This window comes from Brienomyrus brachyistius, chromosome 1 (genome assembly GCF_023856365.1).
Source record: "Brienomyrus brachyistius isolate T26 chromosome 1, BBRACH_0.4, whole genome shotgun sequence".
Classification (NCBI taxonomy): domain Eukaryota; kingdom Metazoa; phylum Chordata; class Actinopteri; order Osteoglossiformes; family Mormyridae; genus Brienomyrus; species Brienomyrus brachyistius.
The window spans coordinates 5,429,608-5,442,566 of NC_064533.1; the positions used below are offsets into that span (position 1 = coordinate 5,429,608).

Sequence of the window (12,959 nt, forward strand, 5' to 3'; positions counted from 1 at the left end):
GCCGCGTATCGCCCCGCCTCTACTCATTCCCCCGTTGCCAGGGAAACTGTCAGGAGGGAGGAAAAGATTACGTATGAGAGGGCAGAGCATCTCTCCATGTCTCTCTCTCTCTCTCTCTCTCTCTCTCTCTCTCTCTCTCTCTCTTGCTCTTGCTCTCTCGCTCATCCTCCCTTCTCTTCCTCTCTCTATAAGTGCTAAGCTCCATCCTTTCCCCTTAAAACATTTCACCAGTCAGAGGACAAGGCGAACCAGGGACGCCAGCAGCTGGAAGACCAGTCAAACGGAAATATCTGGTGTCATCATCCCTCCCTCATTCCAACATTTCTGTCCATCTTTTCCCTCTCGTACCCTTTCTCCTTCTCCTCCTCCCTCTCTCTTTCTCTCTCTCTCTCTCTCTCTCTGCCTCTCCCCACTTGCGCCTGAGTGTGGCATCGATGTGAGATGGGCTGTGGGAATTCCTCGGCCACCAGCACCTCTGAAGGGGGTGAGTCCTTCTCTCCGCTTCCGCATCCACCACTAGCATGTGATCTCTGCACGCGGGTCCGTGACCGCACGCACGCGTGTGTTGCGTGACCTACAGACACCTCACCTATGTGGAGCTTTGGGGGCGCTCGCTCTTGATTGGCCGATCTGTGGCCCTGACCTTTCACCGTGGCTATGGGGGGGAGGAGGAAATGGGGGTGCAGGGTGGACCAGGGGGTGGAAGAATGTGGTCAGGGATGTACCGTGTCTCAGCTACTGGAAGTACCTTCATTTAGCCTCTGCCCTGTCACAGAGACATTTCTTTTTGACCTGGGTAGGCTGGGGATCTCTCTCAAATCTTGTTCCACATGTTGAGCACCAAGGTTCATCAGAATGAAGCAGAACAAAGTAGGCCTCTAGTAACAGGCTGTTGTTTCTGCTCTGTTTCATTCTGGCCTGATGTTATTTTAGGGTTTTTGTGGTGGATGCTTAGCTCAACATTGAAGCACCATCCTACATCTGGATGCGATGCCCTCCTGGGAAGGTGCTCACCCCGCACAGCTGGATGCGATGCCCTCCTGTGAAGGTGCTCACCCCGCACAGCTGGATGCGATGCCCTCCTGGGAAGGTGCTCACCCCGCACAGCTGGATGCGATGCCCTCCTGGGAAGGTGCTCACCCCGCACAGCTGGATGTGATGCCCTCCTGGGAAGGTGCTCACCCCGCACAGCTGGATGTATATTTAGCTTCCTGTTTATATAACTCTGAGAGACAGGAGAAGGTCAGCGCTCATCTTTACAGTACAGCTGTGCAGGTTAGGCGATGGCAGGCAGGAGAGAGAGGGAGGAGGCTACTGTGACGATCCTCATCGCACGTTGTCTGAAGGGCGCAGGCCTATTATTTATGACCATCAACGGGAGATCTTTAAGGAAGCTCATCTCCATATGGGCGAAAACAAGAGCGAATGCCGATCAGTAGAGATCAGACATAGCCCAGGTGTGAAAAGCCTCCAGTCAGACGCAGAGGTCGTTTTCAGAAACAGCGAAAAACAATGCGATTAAACGGCAGAGGAGATCAGACCGTTACTGCTATTTTAGAGCAACCCACTAATGAAGGGATACAAAGTAACACAGCAGAGCTCTGAACTATTAAAGATATTATTATTAGTCCATCCATCCATCATCCACCCAACCATCCTCCTGTCAGTCAATGAATCCATCCATCCATCATTCTGTCCATCATCCATCCAACAAGTCTTCTATCTGATATTAATCCAACCATTCATCCATCGATTAATCTATCCATCTATCCAACCATACGTCTATCCATCAGTCAGTCCATCCATCCATCTTCTAACCACTGACAGGTCTGGTCAGGATAATACCATTTTGAATATCATAAAATTGCTGTGTAGATGTATTAATATGTACTGCCGGTACGACATGGTATTCTCTTTGTCTCCGTGGTGTTCATCATCGGTCATTAGCTTGGCTGGCTAAACCAGGACCTCCCACTCATTTTAAATCAAGGCTCTTATGCTGACTCTGGGGTCCGGGGGTCATTCATACTGTACATGCACTGTACGATGTTTAATGTATGTTATAGTGGATGACCAGGTGTCTGCTCTGACAGCGTGGCTCAGGAGAGGACGCTGTTGGGGGCCCCACTGATTACTCAGGGGACTCGCATAAGGCACTGACTGGCACCCTGTGGGGGGGGGGGGCCCGGTGGGAGTTTTCGCCAATTAACTTTGCTCCTTAGACACCGGCACTCTTGCCTCACGTGTGACCAGGTGTTGTTTACACACTGGTGATGCCCACGTTCGGCTGCACCTTCTACCCCCTTCAGGGCGGGGCCTGGGGTGAAGGTGAGCCGGCTGCCATTTGCAAAGCGTACTTGTCGCTAGGCTGCGGCCACGTTTCTGACCAATCGCTGTTCGTCTTGCGGGTATCCCATTGACCTTTGCAGTGACAGGCCATCCTGGATGGAACATGCCCCAGAATATTAGGATTCTGCCCAAAAATGCCCAAACGCGATCACACTGACACCTCCAAGGCTATCCAGGCTACGGGAGCCCAGACGAAAGCGTGGAGCATGAGTTTGCCCCCCCCCCCGCCCCGTGAAAGACAAACGCGGCCTCCCGCAGGGAGCGTGCCTTCACAGGGACATAAACGGCGGCCGCACCCACACGTGGAGCCGTCTATCAGGATTAGTCATGGCCAGGTTGGCACAGTACACATGGAGAGCAGTAGTGGAGGATAAAGGGATGCAGGCGGACAGAATTCACCAGCATGTGTCCTTATTCTCCAGACCTTCAATCAGCCTCATAGCCGCTTGTGAAAATCTGTACTTAAAGAGCACAGAACAAACGGCACATGACATAACCGAAATATGCTTAAAGGCGCCAACGTGGAGGAGATCAATCACCCAACACCTTCCCGCTCTCCTTATTTCTTGCGGCTTATGATTAATATGTTTGTGTCCTCTATTTGGTGTATCTAGAACAGCAGGTTAGCCTTAGAACTCACATTTTTACTTGGTCATTAAGTCATGACCCAATTTTTACATTTTATTTATTTTTTTATGTTTTGGCGGGGGGGTGGGGGGTGTACTAATGATACAAATGGTCGACAAAATACGCCCACGACCTACTTTCAGGTCTCAGCCCAATAGCTGAGAAACCCCTGATCTGGATAGACGTCTTCTATGCAATATGAGAACATATGCCTTCTGCTGTGTTGCACTGAGATTAAAATGCAGAGCTCATGCCGTCTCATGGTGTCTCTCTCCACAGGTCCCGCGGAAGCTTCCAAAGACATGTAAGTGTCATAATCATCTGAAGGGTGCTAAGCCAGCCTCACCAGCCCTAAAGGAAAGGAGGCCACCCATCCACTAGCTACCAACCTTGCCAATGTAGCTCGATAACTCCTCCTCTGTTACCGTAGGAGGTGCCTGCTCATTCTATGCACCACCCATGTCTGACACAGAAAGCCCCAAAAACTCCTTCAACTAACCTTCTATCAAACATATTCAAATATTCACTTCAAATATTTCCCCTCCCCTCTCTGTTTTGGACGGTTCGAGGGATGTGGGGTGCTGGTTTTTTGTGTCTGTGGATCCTGACCAGCTCAACTGCATTTCACACTGCATTTCACTGTAAAATTACTAGAAAATCGACAGAATAAATTTCAAGAGAGACAGCACAAACCAAACCATTGTTAGTTAATCAGCGACATCCACGTGCGCACCTTTTTGAAGCGGGAGTTACCGTCACTATGGTGACATTTTCTATTTGAGGAAAAAAAAATCTGGATAATTTGAGGTTTAAATCATGGAGCTGGAAAACGAACCGCAGCTGGATATGTTTCCTAAAATGAACTGGCTTCCTGATCAATCAACACGCCATGCTGCCTTTGTGTGGATCGGAGGGTCGGATCCTTCCAAAACAGTTCCTGGAATCGGTGAACTAGCCGTAGCTCATTTCCACGAATAAACACTGCGGCAGCCTGAAAGCCCCCGAGGGCCCCTAACGAGGGCCTCTCATCAGCTAATCAGGGATAATTAAACTCCTCTGTGTTCATCAGCATGGCTACAGGTGGGGGTCCTCCCACAGCCAGGGGGCACCGGGTCTGGCTAGTTAGTGTTTTACAAACATGTGACACAAGAACCGCCTCACAGACATCTCCTCTCGTCAGAGAGGAATTATGCCGCGTGAGCGAACCCCCCCGTTCTTTTGTCGCTCTCTGATTTTTCCGTCATTTCCCGTTATTAGTTGCTGTGCAGATTGTTTTCCATGCCACTCCTAATAACGGGGGAAAATCGCCCAAAAACAACCCGGAAGTCAGCATATCCGGCGGGTGAAACCACGCGCCCAGTTTCAGGTCAATGCTGTACTTTGTGTGTCACATCACATCACATCAGCACCAAAACGCGCAGGCAAAATCAAACTCCTTCATCCCCTAGCAAACTAAGAATTTGAGCGTTAATTCCTGATTAACAGCATCCTGCTGCTTCGGCCATTCTCTGAATTTCGAGTCAGAAGATCTTAATGGCTGATCCTCTTTTTCCTATAAAGGACAGAAGAATCCTCCCAAGACGATGAAAAAAGAAGGTGAGTGAAGTTCAAATGAACATAGTAGTTAATCCTGTAAGTAATCCTGACTTATCTGTGGTGTGGGGGGAGTTACGCCCTCGACATCGTCCTCCGTACACATAAACTGGACACGGACCTGCTTGTAAGTCTGCGGCCAAACCTACACAGTTCACACTTGGGAGGAGGGAAGGACAGTATTCCAAAATGAAGACACGCGTGTGTGAGGACCAGTGCGGTCGGTGGCTGCACGGAGACAAGAGGTGTTTCTCAATACAAAGAACACCAAGATAGTGCTTGTGGTCTTGGCAAGACCGGTCTTGCTAACTTGCTTAGCAAGTGCAAGAATGCACTTGGGGTGCAATGAACCATGGGATTGCTCTTGTTTTGCGAAGATGCAACTGATGCATCCTTGATATTTGGGGGCGGGGCAAAAATGACATCCTGGAATTTTTGCCGTTCTCCGTACTTTTGTTCTTGAGTCTTGGAACTGGTCTTCGGCAAAGGAAGATGACATGAAACAGGTAGACGAAAACACAAGTGTGGTCAAGTACGCATATTGAGATTCACCCAAAATCTTGATGCTGCAAGTGTTCGATTTCACAGAATTGTATTTATTTCAACCGTGTTATATAAGTCAGCTCAGACTTGTCGGCCTTTGGTGAGCAGTTACTTGTCTCTGGGTACTGTGGTTTTCTCGTCTATGGCCAATGTGCCTTGGAATAGAATGTGAGGACTGGATCCTGAAAATGGACAAATTGTTGTAATTTCACGTAACCTGCCGTGATTTCATGTTATGTAGTTTTTCACGTCTGTGTTGTTTCCAGAAGGGTAGGTGTGAGTCCTCATGCAATAGATGTGAAAACAATGTAAATCGAGCTCTTTAGTTTGAAATGTGAGAAGATGTGCTCAATGTCACAGCTCCTCTGCTGTACCGTGTTTATGGTTTGATTGACGGATGCTGAGTCTCCCAGCCAATTCCCCTGATTATTTCGCTTCCTCTCCCGCAGGAACTATGGCGGAGTTTATGTTGGGCTGCCTACTGAAATGAGTACAGTTGCTGCCAGCCAGTCCAAGTCCTCATCTCAAGGTAGGACACGAAAAGCCAAAGAATCACTGCGTCACACCTCTCTCCTTTCAGTGACGCTGGGAGGAATTCCTCTCCATTACGTACATATTCTGTGCGACAGTGTTTCTCAGCCCAGTCCTAGAGGAGCCTCAGACAGTCCACATTTTCGCTCCCGCTCAGCTCCCAATGCACCTGTACCAAGAATTCAGTGTTTTTGATTGGCTGGGAGATGGAACGGAGCAAAAATATAGATTATTCAGGGGATCCCCGAGAACTTGGTCAGGAGATGCTGCAGTTTTTACTTAATTTAATTTGACTTATTGCTGATTGCAATGTTTTGTTTGGGTTGAGAACATATTTTATTATGAAACCACAAATGTCATGTTCATATGTAATTTCTGTTGTATCAGATGGATGCAGTCGATGGGGTGTGGCCTATCAGCCGAGAGGGGAGGGTCCCTGACAATGAGGGTGGACTCTGCATGGTTTTTTTTTTTTGCGTTCTGCGTACATCAGTCATTCACCAAAAGCCTAATTTGTCGGTAGTGAAAAACAACGGTTGTTTATGGTGTGTCAATGTGCCGGAACATTCCTGACACAAACTCTCACAGGACACACCTCAGCTACGGGTCACCATCTGTAGACAGTGAGAGTGTGGGAAACATGGCATGCGGGAGAAAAAAAGTCGGAATGAATCCAAATCACCCAGCGGGACGATCAATCTGGGATCCTAATCGCCGCCCTGAACAGATACCACCAGCAAATAATAACATAGAGCTCATGTTGATAAAACCTATGACCCCTTATAACAAAAGGAGACTCCTATTAATGCCCCCCAATTAATACACCCCAGTGGTACTGCTTTCAGTCTTCTCAAAGCACGTAGGCCTTACCTATAGACTGTTATTTTCATCGGCCTCTTGTGGTGGGCGGTCTTCCCTCAGGCGGAATCCGACCTGCAGCGTACACTCCAAGCGGACTGCAGTCGGCTCGCGGCCTGCTGACTGAGAGATCATTGCGTCCCCAAACCTGCTGTCTGCCAGTAACACATGCTGAGTTCTCTGTTTAGTTACAACAGGTATAATTTACATGTCCCACCACTGCCCAGAGCAGAGACGGGTAATTCAGGTCCAGAAAGTAAGAATCCAGACAAATATGTCGTTTCAACCAACCATTTGAGTATAAAAAGTCACATTACTGAGAGTTTCTCACTGGTTGGTTGAAACAAAATCGTGGTCTGGAGTTTTATTCTCTCGATCCGGACTCCCCTCTGGCCTAAAGGGCTCTGTTACAAACAAGCTGGTGTACGAATACTCCCAAAGTTACGAGCTCTGTGTCACGTGACAGGCTTTCACCAGTGTGCGCCGGTGCAGGTGGTGCTGTCACATTGGGCCTTCTCCTGAATGACCCCCCCCCCCCCCCCCCAAGATAGATTTCCTATGATAAACATCCCAGAAGAGATAAGCATCCCTCTAATTAATTCACTTTCACCAGGCATGGATAATGTGATTCTCCCTCGGGGGGGATCCCAACGCTCTTTTCTTTTCATGTTTAACAATCACTCCCGGGTCCTTCTGCCCCCTGCCCTCATCTTCCTCAGTGTGACTAGAATCGAATTTCTAAGTGCATGACTGTATGTGTATGTGTAGACTGTAATGGCACATTTGATCAAAATTGACTCATGACCGAAAATCGGGCTCTGATTTATATATATATCTTGGTTCAACTATGCTAGGTTTTGGATAAGTACTCTGTCGCTTTACCTATCTACTACACTTATGGGTGGGCAGTCAAAGATCTATATAGCTATTTTTCTCAGTGTCAGTATCAGCATAGTCCCCTTTGTAGGGCGGCATGTCCCCTCCCTGACTGGCGCGGATGATGACCCTCCCAGAAAAACAAGGGCGGGGCCCTCACATCGAAAGCAGGAGGCACATCCAGTAACAGACGTGTTGTTCGCCGATGGTCCTTTGGGCCTCTAAGTGGAAGGTGCTAATTGGTAATGTCTCAGCCCAGATGGGCGCAGGTATGAACTGCTCAGCCCCATGCGGCGTATCAAAGCCGGGACGTGCACTGCACTTTGGCAGGGTGGCAGGGGCTTGCCAAGACTTTTGTGATTAGGTTAGGCATGGGAAAGATACCCCCCCCCCGCTATCCCCCGAGCCTTGCACTCAAGGGCTTTGTTGATGACTCAGCACCGAGAGCAGAAGAGCTGAATAACAAACACCCCCCCCCCTTGCTACCCCTACACTCCTATGCTTATGCAAGTGCAAAAAATGCACCTGAACAAGTTTGGGCTGGGCCTGTGTCATGGATAATACATTACCCCCCTCCCCCCCAGGAGAGCAGAGCTTAATGTACATAAACAACAAATAAAAAATACATTTTTCCTTTAAGTGAGCTGCTTTCTATAGCTTCTCCACTGTGTTTTCTGCCTAGTGATCTGATGTCACCCTAATTGGACGTTGTTCTAATTTTCATTATTTCCACCATGTTAAATTTCCTCATTATAAATTTGTCGCTAATTTAAACCTTCTGTTTTGGTAGAGTTTGGGACAGACTGAAAATTCACAGTAATCATTAATGGTCTTTTGTATCATTGCACAGATTAACAGTGGAAGAGGGAAAATGGAGACATTTAACAGGTATGGTTTTATGTTCCTTCTCAGTAAACATCAGCGTATTTTTGTCCCTGTTCACTATAGAATGTCACTTATGTTATGAGTAATCGCTTCTTGGGACAAAGAGCCATTAACGTAGCAGGAGACGGCTATCACATATCTACCCCAAGATGGGTCTGAGACAAGGGATGGTTTGGGGTGAAGTTAGTGGCTGGGTCTGTAACAATCTATGGGTCCTTTGTCATGGGCAAAACTGCCACATCCGGGCCAGAATCTGGGTCAGACGAGAAGCATCCACAAGCCCAGATGCTCCAAGTCTTCAGGAAATAAACACAGCGATCCGGTCTTCCTCACTGAGCTGTTCCTACATGTTATCGGGTACCTGCAGCAGAAATACATTTTTAAATAAATGAAATAAAGTGCATAAGTGACTAAGCTAAGAATGATAAATAGACTGATAGCAGAGGGCAGGCTTCTAAAACAAAAGAGTGAAAAATGGTTTTATATGAATTGCTTTTTTTTCGCCACAAATATCTCTCAGTATGCTACAGTATGCTTGTTGAGATCGTAGGTCAGGGGTAAGTAAACAGCAAATTAACGAATACAGAACAAGTTCAGGGTGGGTCACACTGGTTCTCAGATTTCTCTGTTATATACTGTGTGTGTGGGTGTGTGTCTGTGTGAGTGGATTATGTTTCTATTACATTGTGGGGACCAAATCTCTCCCACAATGTAATAAAAACCTCTCATTTTGCCATTGTGGGGACCATTTTTCAGGTCCCCACAAAGAATGAATGCAATCAAAAAACTAAAAACGCCAAAATGAAAGAATTTTGTTTGGTTACTTATGGGTAAGGTTAGGGCTGGGTGGGGGTTAAGGTTGTCATGTTGGGATTAGAGTTTTCCCCATAGAAATGAATGGAGAGTCCCCACAAAGATATAATTACAAACCTGTGTGTGTTTGTGTGTGTGTGTATATAGACTGTATAAATGTATGTCACATACCAGCTTTAATTATAGAATCTCGTGTTTGAATCTTGTTTTCCTGGCTGCTGCTAAAATCATAGCAGGACTTTCAGATTTGGACTAAAGTGTAACACATTTTTTACTTGCCTTTATTTTTATTATTACTCTGGTATTTCTTAAATTGTGGTTATTTAAAATGCTGTAACGGGTGAATACACTAACATCTATGAGAAAGTGGTGTGACGGCTCAGTGATGATGGCAAATCACTCCTTTGGGGGACTTACCTCCTGTACACACTATACTTGTGTTTATACGACAAATAATAAATAATATTGTATGCAATGGTTATACATTTTGAGCTCAAAACCTGGGGGGTGGGTGGATGATGACTGCTAGGTAAGTATTTGAGGTGGTGCTCTTACATACTGCACAATATCACCAAATTTATGTAGATGAAAAGGTATTCGCCAAAATCTGGACTTTCTAGACTTTCAGGATATTTTGTCACTGCAAATTGTATGCAGTAAAAGCTACTGAATATGTGAATTTCTGTTCACCATGGAATATTTCTTTTGCAGCATACTTCAAAGCTGAGGAAACTTCTAGAAAAACGTTTTCGGAGAAGTCCGTAGATAGATTCAAGACGAATCGCCAAGATAAATGACCCTGTGAAATGAGCACTCGTGAATGTATAAACAGGCCGGTACAGACTGCGGCTCACGGCAGTCATGTGACTTCCTGTGAAGGAAAGGGCTGTTTTTAAGGGCAGCACACAGGGTCTGCCCAGCAATACGCAGTAGCCAATCATATTGCTGATTCAGCATCGCCCAAGGCTGTGTAGAAATAGCACTTCAGTGAAAACCAGCATCCCACTTTCTCTTTCTGCTCCAGTCCCTGGCCGGCCTCCAGCTCCTGCCTCCGACAGGCCTGTGTTTCTCCAGCCATTTGTTCGTTTCTTTCTGATCGTTTGGTTGAGTCTGGTTCTGTCTGAGATGCCGTAACCCTGGGGTCACAAGTAGATGATTGAATTTGTCTGGGATAAAGGTTTGGATCAGGAGAAAAAGGGCCCTAACAGGAAAGAGCCCTATGCACAAATGATCTCCTCCGTGATCAAGAGGTCGTCTCATACGATTTTCCCTCTTTGGCTCTGCTGTCCTGATGGCATTATTCACACGCTCTGAAGCACCATCAGATTTAGGATCAATTCTGATGGACCTCACTGTATGAAGAAAACTTGGGTGAGGAATGTGCTTCAAAATGACAGACACTGACACCTAACGCCTCAGAGAAGAACTACAACTATTGGAACCGTTTGAGGAGGTTTTCAAAAACCAAAGGGGGCATCACACAGCGGGTCCTCACAGTTTTTCCGGTTTGATGCAAAGGAAATGCAGAAGTAAGTGCAGAAGAAACCATTGAATAATTAACAGACATTTGAAGTTGTTGGAAGAGCCTTCAAGGACCATCCAGATCCACGTGTGCTGAGTGTCGAAGCCGGCTATTTGGATGCTGTCTTTCTGAAAAAGCTGAAGACATCCCTTTAGCTTGAACAAATAAAATGTTACCCCCCCCCCCCCTTCAGGAATGATCGAAGCCTACGTGACCCCCTGGACAAACTTCACTGTTGGTACTCCCCATCCGAAACAAAGTGAAATTTCCTTGCTAAGTCGACGCCCCCTCAGATGTAACCCTTGGCCGAGGCTGCCTTTGTTGCCTAATGAGTTGACTAGTACAGCCCCCACCCCATTCTCGCATGTGATAATGATACCTTTGGCTCTGAGCACTTTTCGTTATCAGCTAAGGCTTCTAGCAACCAACCTTCAGCTAAAGGAACACTTTTGAGAACTTTGCAGCAAGACTGTAGCTTTGGACCCAGCACTGGTAGGGACCAGAGGCCTGTATTACGAAGTGAAGTTACTGGCCTATCAGGGTAACTCATCAGATTAAAGGTAGCCTGGGCAAAATGTAAGTGAACCAATATGAAGTCCATTTAAACTGTGGTACCTTAAACCCAAGTTACCCCGATAAGCCAGTAATCCCGCTTCGTGGTACAGGCCACTGATCAGCCCTGACCCCCCTCCTCCCTAAACACACACGGTTCCCACAACATTGGTAGGGACACCCTTCCCTGGTCCCTACTGTCCATACCCAAATCTACACTTCTGCCTTGCAGTAAACACAGGCCTGATCTGCCCTCCCACGTGAAGGATTTACAGCTGTAATACACTCTCAGGCCTCTGGTTATCATCCATTATCATTTACAGCAAAATGTCCACCATGATTCCACCATGCGGCACAGAGAAATGCAACTTGTTTATCTTTCACCAGGTTTGATATTCCGGTATTATATTAGGTTATAATAATATAGGGCATAAAGACATGTATCCAGTCACTTTCATATTTGGTGTTGGTTAATGATGACCAAAGGAAGCCTCATGAATCATTTCTTGTATTTTCTGATCCCACTAGATGGTGCTGTTGCTTTGCTTTGCGGCAGGCTTTATGCCCTTTTTTGAACAGAGAGCACCATCTAGTGGGTCATAAAATACAGCAAATGGTTCATGGGGATTCATTTGTCCACCACTAGTGTTGATGTTAGTTTTGCTCTGTTTACAGTGCCACTTGAGGCTATTAGACTATTTAGAAGGCACACAGAGCTGTGGATTTTAAACCGTCATTAGCTAATGATTTTCGTTTCACTGTCACTTTCACTTTCCAGGGGTTCCTGTAGTCGTCGGTGATGTTATAACCTCGTGGACCATAACACCGAACTGTAATAATGAGCCATGCCAGAATGCCAATATATGAATAATAAGGATTTTATACTGACATTGTAATAGTCCATGTTGTCATTTCTGGCCAAGTTAAACATTTTTATGCACAGAGTGAGCCAGCTCAGCTGAAGATGTCTGCTCATTATTAATAATAATAATAATAATAATAATAATAATAATAATATAATGTATATTTATTTAGCACTTTTCATATATGGAATGTAACCCAAAGAGCTTCTCATATGAAATTAAAATAAAACCAAAGATAGAGAAGCAACTAATATACAGATTAATGCGAATTATAGAAAGATGGGATTATAGAAAGATGGGATTATAGAAAGATGGGATTATAGAAAAATGGGATTATAGAAAGATGGGAATTATAGAAAGATGGGATTATAGAAAGATGGGATTATAGAAGATGGGAATTATAGAAAGATGGGATTATAGAAAGATCGAATTATAGAAAGATGGGATTATAGAAAAATGGGATTATAGAAAGATGGGATTATAGAAAGATGGGATTATAGAAAATCTTCAAAATAAATGAGAGTAAATAACTAAATAATATATAAAAGAATGAAAAGAGTAAAGTCGTAAAAATTGGAAATAATATTTTTTATTGTTGTAGAAACAAAACGGTGAGAAAAAAATAACATACATAGTAAAAGAATAAAAGAAAATAATATCAGAATGATATAGTGACGGACAGCTTGCATGAGCAGTTTCACGTTCCTCCCAGTGCCCTCAGTGACTGCATTATAGAGACTTCATAGATAAAGCATAAGTTTAATTTTCAAGGCACAGACCTTTACCTCTCACAAATCCAATGGCAGTAGAATGCTCTGCCTTGAGAAGGTACCAGAATGGTCTGCCTTGAGAAGGTACAGGCTGCTTAACATTTTGGACCTGGAAGAAGAGGCTAATTGGCAGATCGGTATCACAGTAAATCTCATTTTGCTCCAGTCATTTCTGCA

General features: G+C 45.5%; 1 protein-coding gene across 1 annotated transcript; it reads left to right on the plus strand.

The window, feature by feature from the left end:
• Window positions 1–162: 162 nt before the first annotated feature.
• LOC125751256 (overexpressed in colon carcinoma 1 protein-like) lies at window positions 163–12,039 on the plus strand. The gene is made up of 6 exons (XM_049029928.1): window positions 163–484; window positions 3,256–3,280; window positions 4,537–4,572; window positions 5,562–5,641; window positions 8,228–8,265; window positions 9,787–12,039. Exons 1-5 carry the CDS (start codon window positions 442–444, stop codon window positions 8,230–8,232), a joined length of 189 nt encoding a protein of 62 aa, XP_048885885.1. The 5' UTR covers window positions 163–441; the 3' UTR covers window positions 8,233–8,265; window positions 9,787–12,039.
• The last annotated feature ends 920 nt before the right edge of the window (window positions 12,040–12,959 follow it).

Excerpts from the sequence above, each read along its gene's own strand:
- LOC125751256 (XM_049029928.1), top strand. The coding sequence starts at position 442 with ATGGGCTGTGGGAATTCCTCGGCCACCAGCACCTCTGAAGGGG. Across the intron at positions 485-3,255 it reads CACCAGCACCTCTGAAGGGG|GTCCCGCGGAAGCTTCCAAA; the intron begins GTGAGTCCTTCT and ends CTCTCTCCACAG. Across the intron at positions 4,573-5,561 it reads CAAGACGATGAAAAAAGAAG|GAACTATGGCGGAGTTTATG; the intron begins GTGAGTGAAGTT and ends CCTCTCCCGCAG.